Raw genomic sequence first — 23,050 nt, 5'->3', positions numbered from 1 at the left:
TTGAGGATATGGCTTTACAGATGTACAACCATCCGTTTACAGCACAAAAGACAGTCTTGTATTAATGTTATTTCTTGAAGCATCCCAAACATCTTGAATTTTATGTCTTCTATTTCGTATGTCAAATGCTAACAAAATATGTCAGAATTACTGTCACCAGAAAGAAATGATAAAAAGGTGATATTGGTGGACCTCTAGAAAGAAAGTTAAAATAGAATAAAATAATAAAGATTTAATTTTTATGTTTATTTGTGGTAGTCCTCTCTTATACTTTTTAGATCAATCTCCAACTGGATTTTTAATGAGGTAATATTTCAATAATTCACCCAAACTTTAGCACAAAAATTTCACTAAGGATTATCATTATAACATTGCTTCAAAAGGCAACCTTATAACCACACCTGCCTCATATCCCATAGATACATCACTACAAGGGCTCTTCTATCATCATTCCTCTCCCTCCACTGCTATCTCAGTAAGAGGGGTTAGAAATGTGCCCTCCCATAAGCTACATGGCTTTCCTGGGCCACTGGCAGACAGCATATATTTGGCAGAAACAGACCCATTTAAAAAGTTAAAAAAAAAAAAAATAAAATAAAGAGGTTTCAGATTCAAGAATTCAACAAGAAATCATTTCTGGAGGTACATGTTAACAACCCAAATTTTGCTACATTAGCAATGCCTATAACAGAAAGAAAAGTTAAAAAATACTACTTAAGGAACCAGTCTAAAAATACTTTTCCAAAATAAAAGCCTGTCTTCCTGTGTTTTCCTGGTTTTCTCTCTGCAAGCACATCACAAACTCATAACGAGAGCAGAAGGAATCCCTAATTTCCTGCCCTTTTGAACAGACTAAACTGTAAAATACATCCTTAAAAACACATGGAAAAAGTGGTGGTGAGCAGTGGACTTACCTCTCAGTGTCTGCACAGAGAAACTGGGTGCTAGAGCACATCGGAAGGCAGTGGGCTGTATTGCCAAACTGTATGACCATGAAGTTATCAGGACATTCACAGGAAAACCCCTGACCACCAGCTTTTATTAGGCAAAGATGGGAACAACCACCATTATTGGTGCCACAAGGATTATTAACTGGTAAAACAGAAGAACAAATATTACCATACTTCGTAAATTCCAGAATACAAAGGTTTCAATCTACAATAGATTCCTCTAATGCTGTTTTGAAACTCTAAATGTAAGAGGTTGAAAAGCAAAACCTAGGTAAGTAGGCATTTCATGAGAGAAATATATGTCATTTCATATACATGAAATGTATGCTATTAAGCCATGATGTTTTAGAAACTAATTTAAAATTATGCATTACCAGTCATTGCTTTTCCAAGATAGGGCTATTTATAAATATAAAGTAAATTCCTACATCTGTGCAATTTATTCCACCCAGCAAAAGCAAAAGCTGAGTGCACTCGGGACCCTTCACAAATAGTCCCCAGATAACAGCTGACCCTCTAAATGCAAATATAATTCTGTGTTCTCACCAAATGGTTGTCTGTATGGATGGTAAACATGGATGTCAAATGGTCTGTGCGTGGTATTAACAAGAACAGTCCTTTCTGATCCATCATATTTATTTCCTTTTTCAACTGTCCTTGTGTTCCAGTCAGTCCAATATATCGTGTCTTCAAAAATTGTTATGGCAAATGGATGAGGCAGAGTCCCATCGTATACCGTGTGACGATGGTGTCCATCCAGGTCAGAGTACCTCCACAAAGAAAAATTTGTGCAAAACAATCAGACAAATGCTAAAACTTCTTTCCATCTTTTTTTTTTCCACATATTATATAGGCTTGTGGTCCTTCATTACTGGTGACCAGAAACATGCAATGTAGAATTGCAGCTTCTTTATGCCCTAAAGACAGATCACCATCCTTAGCAAATTAATTTCAGTATATGGAGGAAAGTAAAACAGGCTATTTCAGGGAAATAAATAGAATAGAATCACATCCATTGAAATGTACAGTCTTCCCACAGAAGCACATTAGCTAGAACAATGAAATTTCACACGTTTATTGCCTTAACAGCAAGTTAATTTTGTCACAAAAGAGACTAGCTTGCCTAGATGATTCAGATTGCTAATAATGGAACACTGAAGACAATAATAGGCTTCCTATATTCCTAAATTTCACATGTCTTTCTGATTTAGAGCTTCTTTTGCTGAGCTACCTTTGACAAGATTTTACATTTTTACTAATACCTTGCTATATGGGGAAATTATGAAATACAAGAGAGGAGAGAGAGAAACATACATATAATTACATTTTTAAAAAGACATCTGTAATACTTTATCATAGAAATGGCTGCCAGAAGAATTAATGTGGACAAGAATAGAATTAAATACAAACATAGATTTAAATGTGCATGTAAATATGAATACAAATATGAACACTAACATAAATACAAATTATTGGTTTCAAAGTATTTCAGTAACATGTATTTCAAAATCATTGAAATAGTCAGATAACTATTATTCATTTTTAGTGTTATTCAGGTGGTAATTTTCTAGTACTAGAAACAGTGTATAGATTTTTCTTGATTGACAAAAGAATCCCATTTGCCAACAGGAAATTCCATATCATACTTATTAATATTCAGACATCTTCTAAAGGTTTGTATACAAGTTATTAGCACATAACTAGTTTAGTTACAGCTCAATTCTTATCTATAAGCAGAAACAAGAGAATCAAAAAATAGGGACTTTTATGTTCAGGTTGTATAACTAGATAAAGAGAAGTTGCATATTTTAGTACAGAGTGAGAACCTTTTCACTGTAATTTTTGGACAGTTTTCAGTGAATGTAACAACTTGGTTACTGTGTCATCTAATGATCCATATTATCTAGAACTCCAGACATTTTGACTCCAGTATTCAATAGAAAATAGAAAGTGGGCAGAAATACATATTCTTTTTACAGCACCTATAAATTCTCCCACTCCTATCTGACATGACCAATTATTCAGTTGTTTTAATAATTTCTGTGTACATACTCAATATAATTTAGATGGGCATCTGTCCAGTAGAGCTTGTCATTGGTGTAATCTATGGTAAGTCCATTGGGCCACTCTAACTTTGTAGAGATGATCACAGTCTTCTCCTTGCCATCCATGCCGGCTCGTCCAATATAGGCTCGATCTGCCCAGTCTGTCCAGTAAATATGTCTGATCAAATGAACACTTTGAGTTAGGATTGTTGAAGTAAATACTATATTCCACACCTCAAATACAGTATTTCCTGCCACAGAACTAAAGCAGAGATGGAGGAAGAAGAAAGCTAATGTATTTCTTCGTTTAACTGCTACAGCAGACAATTGTGCAATCACAATTGAATTCAGTCAGCCCCAACATCTACCAAACCACACATACTTCTATCAATCTTTATAGCCTAGAAATCAGAACTTTCTAGTCCATATGGAACCAAATTCCACTTTCAATGGTAGCTGACAGCCATACATATACACTCACAATAGGCAAGCTACTATTTTTCCTACACTGCAACTAAGTACTAACACCACAGAAAATTGGGCAAGCAGCCCAAATTTACTTCAGATTTTCAGAATAGTGCAAGATTATTTGCAAAAGAAAGGAAAAGGACTCTTGAAAGGTCATACCCATATTTTGGATGAACAACAACGGCTCTGGGATACTGAAAGCAGAAAGTATTGTTGGCATCCACACACCGATCCACCAGTTTTTTCCGGAATCTTCCATCAAGTTCAGAGACATAGAGACAATCTCGGTAGGCATCTACCCAGTACAATTTCCTGAAATATTTTAGAGTTAATTTATTAAATCTAATTTTTCACCTTATTTTGCTTCACAGCATCTTTTTTTTTGCTCCTAGAAGCAATGTATCCACTGTAAAGGAACACATATTTCATTGACATCTCTTCTACACCATGCTCCAGGCTGCCCTTTTCACCTCTGTTTTTCTTGTAACCACAATCAGTGGTGGCAAATTCAAACTTGCAGGTGCAGTTGAGTAATAATATGCCATTTGCCTCCAAATTCCTAAACTCCTCTTCCCTTTCTGTCCTACCAGTAATGGTCAGGAGCAGGAAAACAGACATGCAGTGCAATGGACTGTGACCAGGGCTATAAGGCTTTTTAGAGAATCTTCAACTATTCCATGCTGCCACTTCTGCTCTCATCAAACAAGTTGAAAAGTCCTAAGTAGTTTGGCATCCCATTTTAAGCTTCACCTAGAATTTTCTAACATTTCTATTACTTTGCCTGGGAATTACACACAGCTGTAAGCCAAAGAAATACAAGCAGAAGGGATGACTTTTTAAAAGCCTGTATCAAAGCAAAACATTAAATTCAATTAGAACTACAGCAGGATACTTTGAAATTCTCGGCAGAGGTGGTCAGCTCCAGCATCCCCAGTGTCATTCCAGAAATAGTCTGACAGATATAATTCTACCTACACCACCCTAAGTAGTACCATTCCCACCAGGGAGGAGGAGAAAATAGTCTTCTCCAAACTGCATCTCATAGAGTCTTTAAACCCTCTCTCTGCACTGAAATCAAGCAGAAAAATCCAACCATTGTACTGTCCTTCAGCCTGCCTCGAACCCCTAAACAAAAACTGATTGAAGACATAACTAATGGTAGCTGAAATAATTCAAAAGTTGTATTAGAAATGAAGCAGTAAGACCACTTCAGCTAAAATTTGCCTTTTGCTTCATCACCTCTCCATGAATCATAAAGCATTTGGGGCTGCTGGCAACATCAATTATTACTAGGTTTAGGGAAAAAGTGGCTTAAAAATAAAAACTATTATATGGACATATTCATATAAACATTCTCGTATAAGTTCCAAAAATAACTTTTTGAACAATTCTTATTGGTTTACAGTCTGATCCATGTTATTTAAACTTTTCATACTTATATTACTGCATTTGGAAAGCAAGATGAAACCCAGCAAGACCACTGTCAGAGTGCTCAGAGTGGCCACCATACAACAATGTAAGTTCTGTGGCAAGCTACTTTTTGAAACACAGCAGGCAATTAAAATTTACCATAATGAGATGTGTTTTCCAATTACCTCACCCATATGCTGGCCTCCTTATAGAAAATCAAGTGGCTCATGTTGTTTGACTGTGTCCCTTAAAGGTGCATTTTTTTTTCAAGAGCAAAAGACACATGCTCTTCACATCAGTACAGGAGCTAAATTTCACTAAGGCTTACTATTGCCTACTTCACCAGGACCTAGTTACCTGTTACAATATTTTGTTTATGCAGAGTGAAACCTGCATGCCAATCCCAACAACTGCTAGCAAGAGATTGATGAGAGAGTAAGTCTGACAGAACCTCAGTATACTACATATGAGAGTAATTTAAGTGTAATGTATCAGATGCTGATAAACAATTTCAGAGTAGTTGTATAACACTGCATCCACAACCCAAACTATTTCAGTATTCATCAGGAATTTCATATGGAGTGGGGAAAACCCCCCAAGATTAACTCCTTCACACATTATTTCTTCAGTAGCCCAGAAAGACAAAAAATGTATTTTCTTACCTGCCAACCCAGTCAACAGCGATACCTTCCCCGTTGGGCACATCATCACTTATCACTGCCTCCTTATTTGTTCCATTTAGGAACATTCGTTCAATGACATTCCTCCCCACATCAATCCAGTATAACCTCTTTTCCACCCTGTCAAAGTCCAGTGCCACCACATTTCTCAGTCCTTGCAAAATGAGAGAGTAAGACTGGCCATCTGCTGTGAGATTTCTCAGATAGTAACGGTTGCTAAAAATAAGGTATGGGGAGATATTACTATTTTGCCGGCAACTTTTTCCATCAGGCTCCCGGATATAGCCTGGGGCACACTTACAGATGTAGGAGCCAGCTGTGTTCTCACAAATCTGGCTACATACTGATGGAGTTTCATTGCACTCATCAATATCATCACAAGTCCGTTTATCAGACATAAGTTTGTATCCAGGATGACAAGAACAGTAGAAACTTGTCTGTGTGTCTGTACAGTCATGATCACATCCACTGATTGAAGGGTCACTGCATTCATTTACACCTGGGGAAGGAAAGGAGTTCTATTGAAGCAGCCAGCTAGCGGAGTAATAGTGCAGTCACTTTCCAATGCACTCTGTCTCTCTCTCCTGGCTACCCCCTGAAAGTGCTGAATGTGGATGTGGGCTGCTGTAATAAAGGAAAAAAGAAAACAACATAATCTAATATAAAATTTTTCTACCACCTCTGAAATCTGTCACAAACACTGAATGCAAAGTATGGACTATGGCATATTCAAAATGCCATAATTCATAATTCCCTATGGCATATTCATAATACATCACAATATATGAAATACATTTTGTTTATATCATTAGCTCATTGTCACAGTCAGTTAAAACAGCACATAAGTATGATTTAATTAAAGAAAAATAATTTTAAAAATACATTTCTTATAATTTTAATTTCTGAGGAACAGCCATGGAATAGACATGATAGGAATTAAGGAATAGTCTTTGGAGTGTATTTTTTCAAAGGTGCCTAAGATTTTTTAATTAGACAGTACAAATAATTCTATACATACCACATCCTTTTTCGTCACTGTTATCTAAGCAGTCATCCAATCGATTGCAGACTTTAACCAGCTCAATGCAGTTTCCATTGTCACATTTAAAATGATGGGGAGAGCAGGTGGCTTCTGGTGTACTACAGAGATGTTCCAGCTCATCAGATTCATCACCACAGTCATTATCCCCATCACAGATGTAGGCTTTGGAAATGCAGCGCCCATTCTGACAGGTAAACTGGTGCTGTTGACATGGTTCATAGATGCAGCCTCTTTCATCACTGCTGTCACCACAGTCATTCCGCCTATCACACCTGAAGAAGAATGAACACTCTCTTCAAATATAAGAAGGCAATCACTGTCTCCAGGGCAGATGGATAGATACACTCTCCCAATTTCTGTAATAGGTCAATATTTTTGGCTCCAATAGAAGAGACTTTCAGAAGCTGGGGTCATATTATATAGTCTGATCCTGTGAGTCCTGCTAATATTCTCTGTGGGCATTACAGGCTGGACAGAATCATCCCAGGAGAGGTTACTAGTAACAATAAGAAGGATTAAATGCTAATGGTGAGCAATGGGAATATTAACAGAAAATTCTAGAGCATTTTCAATTCAAATCTAATGCACAAATGCAGAGCAGATAAATAGTTTCATTAAAATATTAATTACTAATTACAGCTATTAATTACTATTAATTATTAATTACAACTAAATGGTGTGGAAAAAAAGGTTTCATTAGCTCCTTCACAATAAGCAATTTTTGAGAATTTCTACAGCTGCTTGGGTAGTTACAAACCTGTACGTGTTACGGATGCACAAGCCATTACTACAGGTAAATTCATTTTCTGTGCAAGATCTTCGTGTGCAGTTCTGGTGTTCATCAAGAGCATCACTGCAGTCAGCATCACCATCACAGACCCACGCCCGAGGAATGCACCTCCTGAGTGGGGGTCGATTGTTGGCACAAGTGAACTCTGCTGCTGTGCAGTTGCGGTTTGCTGAAGGAAAAGCACATTCACTAGCCAAGTTTTACTCAGTGTATGTGACACCATCCTCAGCCACCCACACAAAGAGCCTGGATATCCACCCATAATCCACAACATAGCCGTGCCCTGTTACACATGCAGAGACAGATACAACTGTACCTTCCCATGTACAAAACTGCACATCGCTCTTCCTGGAGGCTGTCTGAGAGCCAAAGCATTCCTTAGCATTCTGCTGATGTGCAGAAATCTGCATGTTACTGGATTCCCAAATAAGCTTTTACAGCCAAATTTTCTGGGAGCTGAACAGCCTCTATTGCCTGTTATGTTCAAGGTAATCTGTGCTCCGGGAGCAAGCAGAGGTAGCAAGCAATATTATAGTTAATAAGGGCAAGGCCTAGAAGTATAACCAGCTGTTCTCAAAAGTACCAAGAATCAGGACCAGGCTTGGTGAACCTCCTTCCCTTTGTTTACCCTCTGAACAGATATGCTTATTTTGTTCACTAGTTTTTAAAGATATTAAGCCACATATTAAGTTATTAATGTGCACAAGATGCAGCGCATGATCACCAGAGAGCATCTCCAGTGAAGCTGCTCTAGCTGCTCACATCATACACACGACCCAGGTTAATTATATCTCCATTTTAACTCAACAATTCAAAGAAGAATAATTGCAAAATTAGAACGATGTTTTGCTGGGGTTTTTTACCAGTAAAATATTCAATTTCAATTCAATATCATGAAAATGAAGGCAGAGGAAGATTGTACCTCATGCTTAATGTGCACCTTTATGGGGTAGAAAAATTGGCACTAGGTGAGAGTTTGGGGGTGAGTTGTTTTCTAAAAAATACCTGCAGGACAAAGTGCAGTATCTACTTGCATTAACCACATACCACAATTATGTCTTTGATCCTCATCACTCATATCCCCACAGTCATTATCACCATCACAGATCCATGTTGCTGGGATACATCTGCCATCATCACATCTGAACTGGTCGCTCGAACAAGTCCGGACATGGGGCACTTAAAAATGAACACAATCACTGTGCTTGTTAAACTAACCTGCACTACCAGGAAATCTACTGAGGACTATATTTCAGGGAGAAGCTTATGACAGTGAAATGTAAAATCGAAGCTTAATTGTAAAATAGTTAATGTGTAAGATGCAAAACATTTTCTTAAGTTAAAAGTGCATCTCCAACAATGGGCAAAGAGAACTACCAGCCCTACTGAAACCATAGAAGAATCTTGCTTTGTGTTATTCTTACTTTTAAAGTGAGAATAACTATGTTATAATACCAATTATCAGTGACTTCAGTTAGGTCTTTCTCTTTTTCACTGGAGATCCTTTCTTTTTCACCTCCTGCACTACTCCTCTGCTTATTCCCATCAAATTCTATTGTACATACAGGATTTGTTTACTGTAATACTACGATACCCATATACTGTGTCAACACTGTTCCCCTCTGCATCCCACATTCTCTTTTTCCCCAAATGTAATATTGCATGCACACTTTCTGTACAGCATGACATCTGCTTTTACATGCAAAACAATACCACAATACTTGCTATTTTTTGCCATTTGATTCACTACCATTATAGTCTTATAGAGATAGGAGGTCATACATTAAGAGTAATCACATTACAAGCAATCAGTTGTTGCAACTAAAACCTTCATATGCCATACACATCTTTAAGTATTTAAAACTCAAGTTACTCAGTGACTCAGATTAGAGGCAGTGAATAAAACCCAGAAGATACTTATTTTCCACCCAACCTGGGTTAAAGCTTTTGCCTACAAGACAAACTACTGATTTGCCATAACTGATCATGTTGTATCTTCTGAGTGCAGACTTACCACAAGAGGCAGGTTCATCAGATCCATCAGCACAGTCTATTCCTTGATCACAGTACCAATGAGCAGGAATACAACGTCCCGATGTGCAACGAAACTCACTATTTGTGCAAGTCAGAGAGACTGGAAGAAAAAACCTATGCATGATTTTTTTTTTTCCTGCTACCTTTCCAACTCGTTTTAAGTTGCTTTTGTGTCCATGTTATGCAAAAAATATTACAGTCCCCAAAAAAGAAAGAGAAAAAATTATGCTAGGAAAGATGTCTTTTCTCAGCCTCTCTGGAATGAATTATATGTACAAACTAGCTTGATATTTGTATGCAAAAAAATGGGCATGATCTTCTCCCTGGGCATAGGTATGAGCTAGTACGTAGGCAGAATTTGCCCTGGAAATTGGATTGCATGCAGTAATTGTACATATGTTCTACATTTATTATTGAGATTTGTGCACAGGAAAATGACCACATTCCAGTATACTCATTTCTCCAGTACTCAAACCAGGCATAACAGACTCAGTGCTTTACAGAAAATCAAAATGTGCACTAAGGAAGTAATATCTCATGGTAAAGAATTTTCCTCCTACCAGTTTTTCTTCACTTCTTGAATCTTATCTTAATGGCAGTGAAGAACAAACCATAACACTGAGTAGTTCCAGCTCAGCACGCTGCAAGTACTCTCTGCACTTCAGCCAGATCCTGGCTTCAGGCCCCTTGATCCTGACATGTATAGGGGGTTTTGGACAATTTCTTCAGTAGTTACCAATACTTTCCTGTACCCTCTGATAGTTTCAAAATACCAGAAGGATTCAGTCTGGCCTTTTAACTTGCTCTGTGCCTTTAATGATGGAAATCAAAGACAGTTAACTCTCTTAACTTACCACAGTGAGTAGGACTCTCATCACTCATATCTCCACAGTCATTATCACCATCACACAAATATGTTCGAGGAATGCAAATATTTGTGCTTTGACATTTTGTAAAACCAGACTGGCACGTACGCTCCGCTTTAAGGAGGGAGGAAAAAAAGCAAAAGTGCTTTAGAGCTATTTTAAATACTGTTACACTGTTATTTTCATGAACTGCAGAAGTAGCCAATATTGAACTAATCACAGTTTACATCTTAAAGAAAACAAACATAACTGATAACTTTTATAAGGCATATAATTTTAAACTGTGCCATTATGGGATCACAATATACACTCCTGATTATTAAATATGGTATAATAAATATAGCTTGACACAAAGTAAAAACCATTGTCAAATTCCAGGTTAATCTTGCGAAAATATAAACCCTGAACCCAAGTTATCTGAAATAATATTTTTGAAATCCATGGGATTACTCACAAGAATTAACATTACATACTGCATGAGCATTTTTTCCTTCAAGGCAGACTACTTAATGCAACATTTATTATCTAAGATCACAGGGTGTTCCAGAACATGATTTAGCAATGCTATTTGCTTCAAAAACACTAAACAGTATCTGTAATGTAAATTTTAAAAACTTTTGTCCTTTTTGCTGATTTTGTCAGATTTCTTTCAAACCACATTTCCCTTTTCCTTTGTCTAGAGAGTCAGACTCAAAGAGGCACTAGGTACTAAGGCTCAACTTACGACAATTCCTCTCATCTGATGTGCCATTGTCATAACAGTTGTTTACTCCATTGCAGACATACTGAAGGGATATACACCTTCCATTATTGCAAGTAAATTCTGTGTTGGAGTCACAGGTTGGGAACAAGCAGCCAAGCTCATCACTGTTATCTCCACAGTCATTGTAGTGGTCACAGCGGTAATGGTAGGGTACACATCGCCCATTGCCACAGGTGAAGGCTGTTGGCTGACAAGTATGGAAAGCTGCAGAAAATTAAAAAGAAAAAAAAAGTGGATAAAATATAATCCAAGTTCTCTGACAAAGTAACAAGTAAAATCACAATATTTTTACCTGCCAGTGCAAACACAGCTGCAAAACGGACTGCATGAAAAGTAAAATACATACTTGAATTAAAAAATTAGAAATTGGCTATACATGACAAAAATTCAATACTACAGCGCTTCTGGATTCTAAAGCAAACCACTAGTCATTCAGACCTCAAATCTGTGAGCAAGCAAGGGATCATTTCCAAACTACAGCCATAAGATCCATGATCACAAAGCCATAAAATTGACAGAGACTACAGAACAGGGAAGACAGAGTATACTTTCTAAAGCAGTTATTTTAAATGCTTACCACACACACTTTCCAACTCATCACTGCCATCACCACAGTCATTGTCATTGTCACATTTCCAGCGCTCAGAGATACAATGTCCATTAAGGCATGTGAAGAAACCAGTATCACATCTGGTACCATTATCCACGATACAGTGCTTGTTGTTATTGGCCAAATACCAGTGACCTTCAGAGGGGCACTGACATTCTGCACCAGATGGACCTAAATTTATGTTCGACAGTTTGAAAAAATAAAAATAGGACACACAAAAAAGGAAACAATTTTAACATTGATGTTTTTATATAGGGTTCCATGAAAGTGTTCATAGAACACATAGGAAAAGGCAAAGAAATTATCGTAATTCCTATATTATCTATTTACTTAGGTAGTAGTGTGGTGACTTAGCCAGACTTTTACCTCAGTTAAGCATATGCAAACCCATTAAAACCCACAAAAGTTATTTCAGAGTTTCTTAGAGAAACTGAAGTCAGAATTTGAAGTATCTTAGTACTTTCTTTGTTGTCCAAATGCCTTTTCAGTAGCAGAAAGATGGCATGTGATGCTTTCAAATATCACAGCTATCTCCACTGAGACTTTATCCCTCAAAATCAAAACAGGCGTTCAAAATTTCTTACAATAGACAAACTGCTTTTCTCAAAATTAATGAGAAGTTTGAGTTGTTTTCAGGCAAGACAGATTTTTAATAGTATTTAAGATGCCACAAAGGAAAACAAGCACTGAATGACTTTTTTCAAAGTCAAGGATCATAACTTCAAAAAATCTACAACACATGAAACAGCTCTGTAATGCTGATGTAGTAGAGAAATAACAACCATAAATTTTTAAAATGTCTTGCAGGAAACATCCAATTAATATACAGCAAGAGTATATACTCCTAGGGTAAGCATATCCTGCAGCACTCACTTAATATCTCATCCAAGGAAAGTTTAAATCCCAGAAAATGATGCTTTGGTTTAAGTTAGAGAAACCCATAGTTTTTACTTGTGAGGATTCTCAGACACAACCCCTAGGCGTGTTGGTGAAATACCATGATCTTAAATGGCAATCATTTTGATTGCATTTATAAATAAAATGGATATTTAAAAATTTTGAATATTAAGAAATATTTCAGCTGTCCCCATGTGACCAAAATTGTTATAGTCAAAACTCTAATACAGGCGACAGCAATAGCTTACAGTCATCAAGCATAACAGCTTACCTGGTGCACAGATGTGACTGCAGCCACCATTGAACTGGTTGCAAGGGTTCATGCACTGCTGCTGCTTGCTTTTTGCCCAGACGTGAATATCCATCGGTCTTTGAGGAAGATTCATGATCATTACAATCTGATCTGAACCATCATACTTATTGGCTCTGTAAATGCTTCGTGTGTTCCAGTCTGTCCAATATATGTGCTGATCAAACACTGTCATTGCAAATGGATGCAGAGCAGTGCTAACAATTACCTCACGATTTGCACCAGTGAGGGTGCATCTCTCAATCTTCTGCCTACAATAGCAAAGAAATTATTATATCTTAAAAGAAAGAAGTCTTTTAAGAAGTCTTTTATATATAAAACCATGCCCTAATTAGTCCGGCAACTGACATTCAGCATTTCAGTAGTCTTCACCAATATCTTGGGTGTTGCTTTGCTCCCCCACCTCCATTAATTAGAGTTTGAAACAGAAAAGTGTACGTTTCATTTGACATCCTAAATTCCTCTTAAAATAGACATCCCATTACAAGTGCCTTGCCCTCCTGCATGCAGATAGATCCAAACAGCCACCTTCTTCCCAGAAGATTCCACAGAGACACAGGCCATGGGATTTATTACATTACAGAGAACACTCTTCTAATAAAACAAAGCAGTCTGAAAAAAACTCCTATGCTGAAGGAATCAGAGGGGAAAGGTCTGATTGCTGCAGTAGTTTCTCTTGGACCATGGGGAAATTTGGATGTTTAGAAAACTAAACAGTTTTGTAAAACTTTCCTGCTGATGGAGGAAACTCTATGGCATAAATTCAAGGGTAAAGCTCTGTCTCTTAGGCAACAGCAAGAATATCAGGCCAAATTCCACAGGTGAGAGGCATTAACCGTGAGCAATGAATACTGTAAAATGTGTACTGGGATTGTATTCTGTCTGAATTGTATGTAAGACAAACAAACTGACAGCTGATACAAATACATAAAGCAGAGGAAAAAAAATCTACACTGTGACATAATATAACTTCTTATTGCACGGTAGTTTCACATCAATGTTACAACTTGACATTGCATTGCTATTAACTCCTAACATTCTATAATGTCAAGTACCAGATTCAACTGAAATGCTGAAAAACAGCTAAGAAATTAGGAATAAATAAATAATAGAGGCATTAAAATATTAACCAAATGTAAACCAGCAATTGTGTTATCAATACATACAGATTTGCATCAGCCCAGTACAGCTGCTGTTCTTCATAATCCAGGGTAAGTCCATTTGGCCATACCAAGTTTGTGCTCACAATAGGTGTTCGGAAGTTTCCTCCAAGTGTAGCTCGTTCAATCTTTGCATTGGAACTCCAGTCAGTCCAGTACATATACCTGCCAATAACATGATTATATTTTCATAAAACAAAACTCACAAACTCTGCCTTTGGTGGTATTTCCACCCTGGTGGCCCTCACTGAAACGTGCATTGCAAAACTACAGGAAAAGATCTTCTTCCTCTATTTTGGCTCACAGTGACAAGGGAGTCTTTTAGAGAGATCACCAGGGTCCACTGCAGTGAACTTCAGAAAACTTTTTCCAGCTCTTTAATCTCTTTCTTATCTTCCTTAATTATAACACAGTATAACTGGTAATGAAATTAAAAGCATAGTATCATACAGTAATGCCCCCATTCTCTCAGGAAATGTTTTGATACTGAAACAAGAATTCTTCTGAAGCATTCAAGGAATACAACAAAAGAAGGGTTAGGGTTATAGGAAGTGTCTGTCAGTCTTTGTCAAGGTTTAAATTGTAGTTCTGCCTGCAGTCAAAACAAATTGCAATACATACCCTCTGCAGGGATCTAATACAATGGCTCTCGGCCGCGGCACCCGGGCGATCACTGTGCGGTTTGATCCATCCACAGCCATCGAGCTGATGGTCTGATTGAGGTAGTCACTGTAGTAAACTCTGTTGTTGATCCAGTCAAAGGCTATGCCGTCTGGAGTCCCCAGGTCTTAGGCACATGCAAGCAAACACACACAACCTCAGCATGGTTTCCTGAGACACTGCAGCACTCTTCACCTATTATTATTTGGCTACACCAAAGACTTCTTTGAAATGCCATTGGTACCAGTGCAAATCTGTCCATTTAAAAACCTGAAGTAATAATACTTAGGAATCAGGCAGACCTGGGTATGCAATAGTCTTGCAAAGACCTTTCCCTCATATAGATTTAAGTTCTGGTTGCTATTCTTCAAGTAGCAGGAATCCTCCCTCACTCCATTATATTATTTTATTACATATAATTTTAATTTGTATCATTTTATTACCATTATGTATAATTCTATATACAGAATAATATTTATCCAGTTTTATGTTTCCATTTCATTGGGATCAAGATGAAATAAGAATCTCGGAAAAGGAAAAAATGAGGAAGAAAAAAGAGCATTTTATTAGACATGTTAACTAAGTGGTTGGCCTTGACCTTTAGCATAAAAATGCCAGTTGAGCTACTGATAGGTGCTGCAGGTCATTTTTTAAAATATCTGATTACTTTGTACCATATTTCAGTGCACTTACCAGATGCAACTACAGTTGGAGAGCCAATTCCTGAGTAAATACTAACATAACTGATTCTTCCCGTTCCTGTAGGATAACTTTGTGTAAAATATATCCGGTTGTTTATGCTGTCAAAATCCAGGGCCACAGCAGTTCTTAACACATTGACTGTGCGGAAGGGAGGACTGTGGTTTTCAGGATCGAGGTGGATACTTCTGAGGGCATTCTCAAGAGCAAAAATCAGGTAATCATCCGTTGAAATTGAACATCTCTTGCCATCACTGTCTAGTGTTCCAAAGGCACAACCACATTTTGGTGTCTGAATGTCAGGGAGGGCAAAACAGAGGTGAGAACAACCTCCATTGTTGTTCAAACAAGGATTGTTGTTGACATCCAGGGGTGAACGTGATTGGAAATTACTGTTGTAAATTGTAACATCCCTTAGCCAATTAATGTTATCTCGTATTACTGTTGGCTGATCAGTATTGCCTGGCTGCTTGCTGGCTTGGAAGATTTTTTTCAGGTTTCGATCCACCCAGATCATGGAATTGCCAAAGACAGTGATACCATATGGAGTTGGATAGCGACTGCCATAACGTACAATTTCAACATCGCCACCATCGGGCTGAATTCTTGCAATCATATCTAAGGAATCATCCACCCAGTAAACATAGCCGTTGCTGTGATCTATGGCCAACCCACGAGGTGTGACAATGCCCTCAGACACAAGAACTGTTCTGTTGGTACAGTCAAGAAACGCACGTTCGATCTTAGGATTTTGCCCATAATCTGCCCAGAAGAGATATCTGTTTTTTGGGTCAACTACTATGTGCCTTGGCATGTCTATGGTAGTTTTCAGAAGCACACGGCGATAAGTTGTGTTTAAACGCAAAACTTCTATAAAAGTCTCTGTCAGGAATGCATTTGTAAAATAAAGATTTCCTGTATAAAAAAAAATAAAAAAAAATAATATTAGCATCAATACCTGAGAAACACAAGTTGCTAAAATACCAAACCACAAAATGAATAGCCCTCATAAATATGTTAGTAGTTGGAAGCATAAGGTATATTTGCCTACAATCTGATGAATTAGAAAGAAGACAGCTAAACTGACAGTAATCAATTAATTTCTAAATCCTCATGAATTGCCATGGGTATCAGTAGTACAGTTGCCTTTTAAAATATACAACTAGGAAATTCATGTTATGGCACAAGACTGTATACAGGAACTAAATTAAGTATTTACAGCAGATGATTATCCTAAAACTCATCCCAACAAGCCTATCAATCAACTGAAGAACCTTTGCAGAACATATAATACAGTACATATATATCTATATAACTAAAGTATTAATGGCAATTGTTGATTAACACTTTCTAAAGAGTCACTATATTAATTCACCTCTAATATGTTTAAATAGGAACAGGAAGTTCACATACGAAAATTACAGTTCAAAGATAAAATATTTCTTCTGGTTTTTTTTACTTTTCACTATAACTTATAATATGTGTACACAGCAATCTGAGGGTAGATGAAAAGTCCTTCCTTATTTACAATATCGTAAGACAGGTTTTGTGCATTCTTCTCTGGTATATTTTCACAATGGTAGTACACAGCTATGTACAAATGTACAGACAAGAAGAGAGGCCTAAGACAAATATTAATGCATCAGGAGAGAAAAGGCTCTATACTTCTTCTCTGATAAACTTTCACCTTTACATATATATATAAATGGAAGAGCCATTCATTACTTCCCCTTATATTAAAATCAGTCCATTAAACCACAAGTTAGAACCATAGTACTTCCACTCAAAATAGTTCCATTAGAATCTGCTTATGTTAGCCTAAAAATTTTATAATATGTAAAGAATAACATTCTCCTAAATTCAGCTTGCTTACCTGCCACCCAGTCAATTGCAATGCCACGGATCCCATTTCGTCCTATTCCATTTGTAACAACATTTCTAAAATAAGAACCATCAGGTTTAATTTTACGTATTGCATTCTGAGAAGAAACTGTGCTACTGAAGTCACACCAGAAAATGAAACCAGAAGGCATGTGAACATCCACATGAAGTGCATTCCGTCCTGAAATATTTTGAAAAGTATTAATTAATAACTTTTTCTCTAAAGTAACATTTAAAATATGTGCCATGCTAAAAAGAAATGCCAAAATACTAGGCATGACAAGATGTTTTCCTATTATAATATTCACATACCTCTTCCTGCAAGTGGTACCATGGCTTCAGAGTGATCTGATGTCTCTAAACTAAATCCTTTAATTGCAGAGAGCATAGAAACAACTACAAATGAACTGTATGGGGAACAGGTTCTGTTATCAGGATTTAGCTGAAAGCCAGTAGCGCAGGCACAGGAGAATAATCCACCAGGTACAGGCAGGCAAAGCTGCTGGCAAACTCCAATATTATTACTGCAGCCATTTGAGGAACCAGCAGAATCTGCAAAATACATACATGGCAAAACAAAAATCTCAACTGTATCATCACAAACACCCATGGATACACACCCAAATTCATACACTTGTATAGTATTAACAATCACCTGACAAAAATAAAGATCCTAGTCAGAATACATTTTAGCACAGATGTGTTAGCAATGGGTTACTGGTCTCTTGTCATCTAAGATCAATGGAGCCAACACTCAAATAAAACAAATTTGAAGATAAAGTAACAAAACTTCTTAATCAATACTACTTTAGTAAAACTACATGAGCCAATAGATGCCTTAACTAGATGCTGAAGCATGTCTTTATCAAAACTGGTCAAAATGCTTCTGACACTTTCCTGAAAGCCAGATCAAAGCATTTCCTTTGAAAGAGCGAACATTCTGTCTCTAAGACAGGTTCAAGTTTCTGCAAGTTGAATATCCTGAAACATCTCTTTAGCAAATACTCACTGTCTCTGTAGTACACACGTAGGCTCTTCAGTCTTGGGACATTATCTCTCAGTACTACTTTGTTTGCACCAGTGGCCTTGTCAACTCGTTCAATAACTTCATAATCTCGATCAGTGTAGTACAGAAATGTACCATACACAGCAACTCCCCAGGGATGAGAAAGATGAACCACCAGAGTCACACGATTTGTACCATCCATATTGCCTCTCTCAATCTAAGAAATCATTTTAAAGATTAAGATTACATTTCTTATACTAATAGTTCAGTGTTATAATATAAAACTAAAATGCAATGCATGATACTAAAATCCCTTTTGTGCATGAAATCTTTAGGTACAAGGTAGGAAGAAAAGGCAGGCAGTATATGATATCTGATCTTATATTTTTGATGGTATTTAATAACAACAGCTATCTAGATTTTGCTTGGTCTTCCAAATCCCATTTATAAGAGAAAGTGATGTAGTTGAATCACTTATGTGAACCACAGATGCAGAGACAGGCAAAGAAGCAATTACTAAAGAAATATCTCCTACCATTCCTGTGCTTGTGACAGCCCAGTACAACTTCTGTTCCCTAATGTCAATGGTAAGGAACTCTACATGGTCCAGGTTGCCAGTGAAGAGAGTTTGTATGCCTGAGCCATCCATATTTGCACTGGCAATCTTTGCTGGGACTCCACTGTCAGTTCCCTGGTCTGTCCAGTACAACTTCCTGTAACAGACATTATCAGATCTGTTAGCAAAAGTGGCAAGAGAAATCAGGGGACCAGAGTCGCTTGAGCATATGCTTAAATCCAATTCCTCTGTCAGTCAAATACTTCAGAACATGCTGAACAGAGCTCACGTTGAATCAAACCATGATGAAAAAGAGGTGATTTGACTAAGAGAAGAAAGCTTATTCTTTCAACAAAGAGAAACACCTGCTTTTCTTGAAAGAGAGGAATGCCTCTTAAATAATTTTTAGAAATCCATAACCTCGCCTATATTAACCCACAATACCATCAGCAGGTAAATGCACTAGAGTATTATGACTATAACAAAAAAGGAGGAGAATAATAATTCTGTTTCACAGAAGGCTGCAATATTTCAGAATGAGTTTGGTTTCAATTAAAACTAGAATCAGAAAAAATCTAGACGAAACAGAAAAAAGGCAAATTGTTCTTATTGGAAGCAAGAAGCAAAATTATATTTAGTGCTATGCTTTTTGACATGTGACATTTTTCCCATATAATATGTCTTTCCATTAGGCTCAAGTCAGATATCACAAGGTATTTTATAGAAAGATTTTGGAGTTCTCTTTATTCTGGGTTCCTATTTTTCAGGGATTTTTTTCACAATCATAATATTCTGAGATTATTTTTGATTTTAAAAATGGTACTATATTGTAAATTAAGGAAGATTAACATCTATGTAATAATTTAGGAAGCTATGCACTTGTTTTTTTATGGCTTAAAAAGAGTAAATAAATTCTGCACAAATATGAAACAAACAAAACCATGTCAAATCCAGGATGAAATCTGAAAACCCTAAAAACCAAGAAGAATATTGAGAATACACTCATGAGCAAATACAACAGCAGTTTTGGAAATTTACCCTCTTGCTGGATCAACTGCCAAACCAATCGGTGTGCCAGCCCCCAGAGAGGTGCCATCATTGGTAATCAGTGTTTTCCTGTACATTATGTCACCATGCAGCTTCAGGACCTATGCAAACATTGAACTTATCAGATCATGTAATACAGAAGTTATGGTACATTTTGAAATTACAGGAACGAAGCCTAAATCAACATGGAGTTGAAATTGCAGAAGACTTTCTCAAATACCATGAAGAAAAAGCACATTATTCTGCAGTCTAACCATGTCCCTTCTCTAACATGCACCCCTTGAAGGAGCTGCTTGCACCTCAGAACCTGCCTATAACAAGGAATAATCCTTGGTATAAAAAAAGTTAACCTCTCTAGTTTCCATAATATCTTCAAGGCCTGGATGGGTTGATGAAATTTGATTTAAGAAGCATCCCATTTCATTTGCTTAAATTAGCTGTCTTTTAATTTAATAGTAGGCATTTTGGAATAAGAACAACAATGACTGGGTTTATTCACAGTCATTACTGTATTATATATTACTTATTCTCCATTTCCCTACTCTGAATGACAAATTTATCCTTCACATACCATGAGACTGCTTGTCTCCAGAAAGCTGCATAATAGCTGCATAACAGTTATCAAAGCATTTGGGAATGGATCTTACTGCCTTCAATGGCAGCATTCCTTTATTATATGAGGCAATGGATTGTTTTGAAGTAAGGATAGTAACAACAGTAACTCTAGCCATCACAGATGTTGTGTGTTAAACACTAGAAGCCCAAGGAGTTGTAGGGAGAAAACAAAAAGAGTCATTTATACATAAATAAAGTTTGCAGGATAGATCTATGCACAAGTAAAATGTCCAGAATATACCACTTTCAATCTTTGTAACTATGTTCAAATTTAAGTTTCTGTTCAAGTTTGTAAAGTAATTTTCTACAGTCAGATTGTGCATTAAAATAAATCTAATTTAAATTTTTCACTAAATAAATATTACTAATTTCAACCTGTATACATAACAGTAAAAATACCAAGCTCCTTTTTTCCTGCTGCCCCTCTTAAATAATTACCTCAATTGACTGTGTTCCTGGGTTAGTGTAATACAAGTTTGCAGATATCCAGTCTAGTGCTAGACCAATAGGAGCACCAATAACAGCTGCTGGAGCAAAAACTGTCCTGTTAGTTCCATCTGACCTCACTCGGTGAATTTCACCCTTGGGAAAAAAAAAAAAAAATGTTAAGAGCAGAAAACATTCTTCTATTCCAACTACACTAGCACTTCTTTTATACTTCAATCTTTTCTAACGTTAGCCCAGTTCAAGGAGGGAGAAGGCAGAGGCAGAGCAGAACCAGGAATAAAAAATGGAGCACAGAAACTAGAGAAATATCTCTTTTTTTAGAGGATGATCCGTGACTGACAGAAGTATCTCAGCTCTGTTTGGGATCAACAGAAACCTGAGGCCCCCAGGTCAGGGATACAGCTGTGGGGCACAGCCCAGAGGCACACATTTGTCAGGCTTTATCAAGACCCACCTAAAGCAGAGCTAGCACCTAACAGTTGGCCTGCAAAGGTACCTGCCATTTCACTTGCCAGGATTTAACTGGCTGTTAATGGACCTGTCAGCCCTTGACCTCCTACACAATTGTGTATGTCAGCTGTATCTGCTGGCTGACATCTGTCAAGAATATTTTTTCGGATTGCAGAGAAGATGAAACATTCCCAAGTACTTAAGTAGTTTCTTGGGCAAAGGGTTGCTTAAATAGGTCTATTTAAATACTTAATTGAACTAAATATTCTAACTTTAAAAGAACAAATAATTAAACAAACCACCATTTCTTTAAGAGTGGCACAGAATACACTTTAAAATAATTTATTTTTAAAATTCTATTTATGTCAGAGCTGCAAAATGTAAAGAAAGCAGGTTGGGGAAAAAGCAAAAATCTTGTGTGGATGAAACAAAACAAGTTTGTGTGATTTCTTTCTGTTAAAACATAATTACAGAAATCTCCTTATCCACCATCATACTTCTCGAAAACTTAATTACTGCTTTTCTTGACAAAAAGAACTGGTTTTAAGTTTCCAAGACACATTGCAGAATCAGTATGTAGTTTCCTAGTAGTTTTCTATCACATCTGTCTCAGACTACCATAGATTTTTTTCCTTTTGAAGTGTCCATCCACAAAAAGTATGGAGTGTTTTTGGGGTTGGGGGGGGGAGGGTTGTTTTGTTGTGAGGTTTTGTTTGTTTGTTTGTTTGTTTGTTTGTTTGTTTGTTGGGTTTTTTTGCTTTTTGGGGGTTTTTTGGGTTACAAGTTAGCCTTATGGAACACATAAGTTCTTAGTTCATGACCAGCAATTAAAGCAATTAGTCAAACTATTATAATTGACTGGTAAAAATTATTGTCAAACTATTAAAATTGACTGTTCAAACTGATTATTAAACCTATAAGCCTCATATGTGGCTTATATATGATACCTGGAAATTATTGTGAGTTTGCAACCATTTTCTATTTTAAGGAAAAGATGCCTCCTCTCTCTGATGTTACTTCATTAAGTGCTCAGACTAAATGCACATACATTCATTCTAATGTTAAGGTCGCTGTGTTGCATGCACTGCTCCCATGGAGAAGTGTTCTGGCTGTGTTTGCAGAATTGACTCCTAAGTCAGGAGAGGAGAGAGAGTGGACTATAGCACAGTGGGGCTGAGAGTGTGGGTCTGTCAATGCTCCAGTATTTCCTGTTCATGCCTCCAAGCCAGAAAAAACATGAATCAGATGTTTCTGCTGACAAAAATAACAGCTACTTTACAAGAGATAAAGATTTTTTACTTGTTTACAAACACCACACCATAAAAACATAAACCCCCTCCATTTCATTCCTTTCTATTTATCAAAATTCTTACCAGCAGTGCTAACATATTTCAGTCTAAAACACTTGTTAAAAATAAAAAAGGTCTTAGTTTAGTGCACATTTTGAACACAAATACTAACTTACTGGATTTTCAACCCAATAAATCATCTGTTCAGAGTCATCAAAGTCAACATCAACACCATTTTGAACTCCTGCTATTGGAACCATAGCATCATTTGTCTTCTCCTCAGGGTTCAGAGAAATTCCATAAATTATATTATCTCTTACAGCAATAAGGAAAGGGTGTTCAACTGTGAAAACAAAGAGTAATTCAGAGTTGCTT

General features: G+C 36.9%; 1 protein-coding gene across 1 annotated transcript in view; it reads right to left on the bottom strand.

The window, feature by feature from the left end:
- The window catches only part of LRP2 (LDL receptor related protein 2), a gene marked incomplete at its 5' end in the record, with an annotated part of 115,204 nt that overhangs the window by 28,996 nt on the left and 63,158 nt on the right, over positions 1-23,050 (bottom strand). The window contains 23 exon segments of the mRNA XM_083864833.1: positions 915-1,092; positions 1,497-1,720; positions 3,003-3,173; positions 3,623-3,775; positions 5,536-6,052; positions 6,572-6,867; positions 7,353-7,554; positions 8,433-8,564; positions 9,400-9,519; positions 10,274-10,399; positions 11,010-11,252; positions 11,626-11,829; positions 12,827-13,116; positions 14,032-14,190; positions 14,647-14,812; positions 15,379-16,299; positions 17,258-17,446; positions 17,578-17,817; positions 18,275-18,488; positions 18,807-18,984; positions 19,866-19,975; positions 20,928-21,071; positions 22,852-23,018. Coding sequence (XP_083720959.1) covers positions 915-1,092; positions 1,497-1,720; positions 3,003-3,173; positions 3,623-3,775; positions 5,536-6,052; positions 6,572-6,867; positions 7,353-7,554; positions 8,433-8,564; positions 9,400-9,519; positions 10,274-10,399; positions 11,010-11,252; positions 11,626-11,829; positions 12,827-13,116; positions 14,032-14,190; positions 14,647-14,812; positions 15,379-16,299; positions 17,258-17,446; positions 17,578-17,817; positions 18,275-18,488; positions 18,807-18,984; positions 19,866-19,975; positions 20,928-21,071; positions 22,852-23,018 — 5,344 coding nt within the window.

Source organism: Zosterops lateralis (assembly GCF_965231275.1).
Source record: "Zosterops lateralis genome assembly, chromosome: 7".
NCBI lineage: Eukaryota > Metazoa > Chordata > Aves > Passeriformes > Zosteropidae > Zosterops > Zosterops lateralis.
This window is presented reverse-complemented; position numbering and strand designations above follow the sequence as displayed.